The following is a 6,696-nucleotide window of genomic DNA, read 5'->3' as shown; positions in this document are numbered from 1 at the left end:
GGCTGCTGGCCGCTCACGCTGGCTGCTGGCTACAGACGGTAGCCCATGGCAACCCACTGCCACAGAGGCTGCAGCCCACACCGTCGCCGGCGACCCACGGCAGCCCAGCTCCAGGTTGAGCCGCTGTTCAGCATCTCAGCTGCAGAGGGCAGCGTCACCGGCCCTCACATGTGGGATCCGAACCGGGGCCCTCTGGCATCCCAAGCGAGTCCTTAACCATCGCGCCACTCGGCCGGCCCCAAATAAAGTCTTATTTTAGTTGGTACTATACAACATAAATATTTTTGTTTTGATAATTATACTATGATTATTAAAAATGTTGTTATTAGGGGAAGTTGGGTAAAGGCCAGAAGGGAATTCTCTTTACTATTACTGCAATTTTTCTATACATCTAAACATACTTCAAAATAAAATAAAAAGACCTCAGCTAAAATGTTTTAAAATCTTTTTTATCTGAGGTTGATGGAAGCTGTTTAGACTGTGTTAGACGTGCTTGATAAAATTTGATAAATTTTAAGAGATTAAAAGAATAAAAGTAGAGGGAATAAATTCAACTTTTAGCGAGAAAAACTTTAAATAAGGAAAAAAAACTAAAGAACTATAACAAGGTACAGTCAGATTTTTTAAAAAGCAATAAAGGAGAAGTCAAACAGACAAATTTTAAATAAGGTAGAAACAAGTCCAAATATGTATGCTGAAAATCAGAATAATGTGAATGGATTAAATAACCAATTTAAAATGAGATTTGTAATAAACAAACGAAACCTAAGTGCTATTTTTGAAAGATGACTCTAAAGTATATAGTCACAGAAAGGTCGAAATTAAAAGGATGCAACCCACGCAAATATGGACCTTGACTTATGACAAAGGGACTAAGAGCACTGGGGAAGGATGGCTTTTGATTCTGGGTCAACTGGGAATCCATTTTAAAAGAAAAAGGTATCTGATCCGATCTTGCAATCCAAAAAATCAATTTTAGGTAGACTATAGATTTAATGTGAAAAGTAAAACAATAAGACTCCAAATAGATTACTTAGGAAGATGGCTTCATGACATTAGGATAGAGAATGAATTCTTAAGTGGACACAAAAAGCATTGTTTTTAATAGTAACAGATTGGAAATAACATCAATGTCCATAATAGGAGACTCGTTAAATAAATTATATCCACGCACAGATCTAACTTCAACAGAACCTTAACCACACCAGGCTGGACTGGGGTTTAATCAATATACTTTTTGACTTTTGCTTTAACTTAGTGTGAAAGGTTATTAAAATAATCTGTGTCCATATGATCTCCACTCAGATTTTCTCAAAATATATGATGTACAGCGTTAACTATAATTTTAACTATGGTTTAATCAAAGTATTTGGGTTTATAATTTTTTTTTAAAGACTTTTTTTTTTAATTGGGGAATTGGGGGAGGGGAACAGACAAGTTGCTGTCCTTTTGTTCTTCAGTCTAGTTGTGGAGGACGTTGCTTCACTGGCCCNCAAAAGGACAACAACTTGTCTGTTCCCCTTCCCCCAATTCCCCAGCACTGTTCCCATCCCCCCAATTCCCCAATAAAAAAAAATCTTTAAAAAAAAAAAAAAAAGATTGGTGACATTGTGTGAGATAGTGACACTGGAAGATAAGGGAGAATGATCCAAGAGCTTTTTCAGAGGAAAAATGAGACAATTTTGGTGTAAGATTCAGTATAATGGTGATGGGAAATGAACAGTCAAAGATGACTTGAGAGCTTGGCCTTTGAGGTAGGAGGCAGATCAAGCCAGGTGGGCAAGTCCATAGTTTGACCTTCTCTCAAATAGTCTTCAACTACTTCCTCAATATTTATTAGAGGAAATGCCTGAGAGCTATGTGATAATAGACCTACTATAATAGGGAGGTGGTTTTTTTTGCATCCTTCATTTAGGAAAGTAAAAGCTCAGTGATTAATTTCACTCATCTTTCTCGGATGACTGTTTAGAGACCATCTGCTATTACATAAATTAATCCCTTGGTTATGTCACCACCCCAAGGAGGTTATCCAAGTGATATTTCCAATCATATAGGATATTCTTTTTGAGGAGTTCTTGTAAATATTTTTTTTTCCATCTGGTGACCTTTTGAAATGATGTGGGCTGACGCCTTTGGCAACCACCCACCATGAGTAGGCAGTAGATATGCAGTCTGGATTCCCGACAGCAGTGCTTTGGAGTGAAGCCTGGTAGTCTTGACAAATCCTGATAAAAGGGAGGAGACTGAATGGAAGAGAATCGTCAGGAGGTTCCTGGAGTAGTCCAGGCATGGAGTGACCGATGATCATGGACCAGGATGTAGACAGTGACACTGGACAGTAAGGCGGAATGATCCAAGCGCTTTTTCAGAGGACAAATGAGACAACTATGGTGTAAGATTCAGTATAACAGTGATGGGAAAGCAGCAGTCAAAGATGATTCTATGATTTCTAGATTGGTAGGTTTAAAGAAAATGGCATCAGGAACACATACAGACGCTTTGAATGGTGTTACATTGAAAAGAAAGATGAGTTTGAAGTTATGTTGAGTATAAGACAACAGAAGACTAAAAGAACAAGAACTGTGGGACTAGACCATGGTGAGAGGTCAGTCAGCTCCAGTTATGTAGATTTGAGTCATGCGTATGGTGGGGGGAGGTCTAGGAAGGAGTTACTAAAAAGGAGAAAATTAAGAACACAACCTGTAGACTGCCACAGTAAGATATAGGAGGAGAAAGTGAGAGGATTACAAATTAGCCAAGAAATTAGTTGATTATAATGCAGAAAAAGTGTTTTTAAATTCAAGAGCAACTTTTAAAACATGACGTGCATCATTAATCATTCCATCTAACTCAAGCAACAATTCCCCGGAATAGCCTTTCTGGAAATGTTCTGTATAGTAGGTGTTAGGTTAAAAAAGGTCAAATAAGTTTGAGAAATATGACTTAAATAGACACAAGCCAGTTTCCTTAGTGCAGAACTCTTCAGAGCTTTTAATACACTAAGTTTCATTGTGATTCTCTGAGAACCCAGTGCTTCTCAAAGCTGTTTGATAATAGGAGCCCCTTTACCCATTTATTTATTTAGTTATTTTCAGGAGCAGCTCACAGCACTAGTTTTTTTTTAGGAACAGACTTTGGGAAATCTTGCTCTAGATAACAGCCTGACCTCTGTCAAAAGACTTTAATTTGACTGTAACAATCAAATGAAAGCTAGAAACATGTCCTTTTCAATAACCTGTCTCAATATACATCAGTAATGTTTTGACTTTTAAAAAGTGTTTCATAAAATTCACTCTTAGAATTTGAGTAAAATTAAATGCTAAACTAGAAAGAACAATTATTCCCATTAATCTAGCAATTTTTAAGGGAAAATTCCCCAAGGAAGTAATAAAATATGAAAAAGGCTATATTTCTGAAGAAGGTTATCACAGCATTATTTATGATGATAAAAAATTACAACATCCCTAAATGTTTAACAGAGATTAGTTACATAAATCATGTAATGGGTATAACAATTATTAGGAAGATTATGTTATATCACGGGGAAATGATTATGATACATTAAGTGAAAATAGAAGAATTTAAACTTGAATGTAGTCTTTTTATAATTGCTTAGAAAACCATATACATAAGGGAAAAAAAAGACTGAAAGTAAGTTGTCAACATATGACCAGTTGTTATATTACAGTAATGTGCTTGTAGAATGCTTTTATTTTTTTACTTTTCTCAAGTTTTTTCCAATAATATATTTTTATTAATCCATAACTTTGAAATTATTTTTATAATCTAACTCAAATAAAAAGAAATATAGCTTTACTTGGCATTTCATTTTAATGAAATATTTTTTATAAAGCTTTTGTGTTGAAATTTTTTTTATAAAGCTTTTGTGTTTTTTGTTTAATGTATGGGATTAAAATATAATCCTTTTAAAAATAAAATATTCCAGCTAAATTTAAAACACACATACTCATACAGTACAGTTTAGATTCTGATTCTCTCCAGTTCCACCTTCCCCCCAAAGTCTCTTACCTTTGTCCCTTTTATCTGACTTATATTCAGCTCTTCCAGTGAGAGAAGTTGACACAATTCAATAGGAAAATACGTAAATTGATTGCTTGAGATGTTTAATTTCTGGATTTCTTTTAAGTTACAGATCTCTGAAGGGATTTTCTGTATTTGGTTTTCTGAAAAATCAAGTACTTGCAAATTTGCTAAAGTACACACTTCTATAGGGAAAGTTTCAAATTTATTACAGCATAAAATAAGAACATGGAGTGATGCCATGTTGGAAATAGATGGCGGAATATTCCTTATTTGGTTTTTACCAAGATCCAGGTATTGAAGATTAATAAGAGAACATAAGTGCTCAGAAAATATGAGAAGTTTGTTTTCATTAAACTCTAAATGAAGCAGTTGTTTACTGAAGGATATATTCACAGGTATTTCTGAAATATAATTTCCATTAATTCTCAAATAATAAAGAGACTCTAAAGCGCACAAACCTACTGGAAAATAGATTATTCTATTATAACTCAATTCAACTTTAGTTATTTTTCTGCAGTTTTTTATTTCAATGGGAACATCAGTGATTATATTTCCTGAAAATTCTAGACCGAACATATTATTAAGCTGTGAGATATCTTCAGGTATTCTCACTATATTATTTCTGTTTACACAGAGTTTTCTTAAATTTTTAAGCTTGTGGATGTTCTTAGGAAGTTCTGTTAATTTATTATCACTAAGACTAAGGCATTCCAACATTACACAGTGGGAAATTTTCTCTGGTATTTCTTTCAGTATATTTTTATCAAGTATTAGAATCCTAAGTTCCCTAAAATTCTCAATTTTGTGTGAAATAACTTCTAATTTGTTGTCAGTCAGTTGGAGTTCTTGCATTTTGAGCAATCGAAAAATTTCCACTGGCAAAAATGTAAGTTTATTGTGATGCATTAAAAGTTTTACCAAATTTTTAAGCTCCCTAATTTCTTTTGGCAAACTGCTTATCAGGTTTCCAGTAAGGTTTAATGCAATTAACTTTGGAAGGAAGCACAGAACTTTAGGAAATATTGTTAACTGATTATATGCCAGATTGAGAACACTCAAGTTTTTCAAAATAGACAGAGTATCTGGTATATATCTTAACTTATTTTTAGCCAGACTTAAAATTTCTAAATTCCCAAGACTTTCTAAGCCAGAAGGAAAATTCTCAATGTCATTGTTATTTAAAAAGAGTTGTCTGATACTCCCAAGCTGTGATATTTCTTTAGGTATATGTGATATTTGGTTGTGACTGACATTTAATATCCTTAAATTACGAAGTAACTGAATTTCAGATGGAAATGATGATAGTCCATTATCTCGCAAGGACAGAATTTCAAGTCCTAGAAGATCACCCAAGTCTGCTCCTTTAAAATTTTTGATTTGGTTCTCATCTAAGTATAGATATTTTACATGTTTTATTTTTAAAACGTCCTTAGGGAATTCTTGTAAACTCTTGGCCTTGAGGTTAACTGTAAAGTCATCTGACCCTAAACCAAGTCCTTCCTGATTTTCTTCAGAGAGTTGTAGACTGTTTTCTCCTAATGTTTCATGAGATAGGAAGTCAACACAAGATTCGTATTCAGCAGTCATCTCAGTTATTGATGCTAATGGACTTGGTGACGTTTCAGTTATTGATTGCAAGCTGTCATAGTTAGTGACTGTTTCAGAAAATTGAAGAGCTTTCCTTTGTTCTTAATTTCTCTTAGACTTATTTCCAGAGGAAGATGTATCATCATGTATGTCTAATGTATCCTTTCTAGGATGTATTTCACCAATCTGGTTGGAAGGTATCCCATCAGAACCTTCCTTTAACAAATTGGATGTTTCTTTAATAAATCCAGGTTTCTCCACCAACTGTGATATAGATTCTGTCCTAAATTGACTACTGCTGTCCTCTATCTCTTCTGAAGTATCCTCCTTTTCAGACATCTTATTTGCTGATATGTTTTACACCAATACAAGATTGTAACTTGATTTTAATTTTCATATTTAATTTTTTCCTTTGAACCTAGAAAATAAATTTTATTAAAAGAAGAGATGAAATAAAAATATCAAAATTATAAATGAATTTAAATATACTTTTTTATTCTATAATGAATACTTTCATGAATATAAAATATTAATAACTAATAAACTAATTTATATGATTACTGGTTAAAGATAGTTTATTGATTACATGCATTTATCACATGATACTCTTGAATTCACATTAAAATTAAAGAATAAAGAAAATCAAAAAATTAGACAGGAAACATAAGGGAATGAAACAATTCAGCAAATTTTTGTAAGACGTGGGATAACCAGTGGTCCCCCATGCCACATGCAGATTGCCATTTGCACTGTGGACATTGTAGGTCTACATATAGTACTTATAAAAAAATGCTACTTACTTTAACTACAAAATGTCATAAGAGAAATTAGAGAAAACCTAAATAAATGGAGAGGTATTCATATATATATATATATATATATATATATATATATAATTTTCAATACAATGCCAGTTAAAATCCTAATCTTATTTTTGTGGAGATTGACAATCTGATTCTTAAAAGTATTTGGACAGGGCCGGCCGAGTGGCGCGATGGTTAAGAACTCGCTTGGGATGCCAGAGGGCCCCGGTTCGGATCCCACATATGAGGGCCAGTGACACTG

At 33.7% G+C, this 6,696-nt stretch overlaps 1 protein-coding gene across 1 annotated transcript in view; it reads right to left on the bottom strand.

Moving 5' to 3' along the window:
- Window positions 1–5,970, bottom strand: part of LRRD1 (leucine rich repeats and death domain containing 1) — a 15,854-nt gene extending 9,884 nt beyond the window's left edge. The window contains 1 exon segment of the mRNA XM_019633561.1: window positions 4,030–5,970. Coding sequence (XP_019489106.1) covers window positions 4,030–5,970 — 1,941 coding nt within the window.
- Window positions 5,971–6,696: the final 726 nt, after the last annotated feature.

Source organism: Hipposideros armiger, unplaced genomic scaffold (genome assembly GCF_001890085.2).
Source record: "Hipposideros armiger isolate ML-2016 unplaced genomic scaffold, ASM189008v1 scaffold_1343, whole genome shotgun sequence".
Taxonomy (NCBI): Eukaryota; Metazoa; Chordata; class Mammalia; order Chiroptera; family Hipposideridae; genus Hipposideros; species Hipposideros armiger.
Note: the sequence above shows the minus strand (reverse complement) of the source record. Positions and strands in the feature narration are given on the sequence as shown.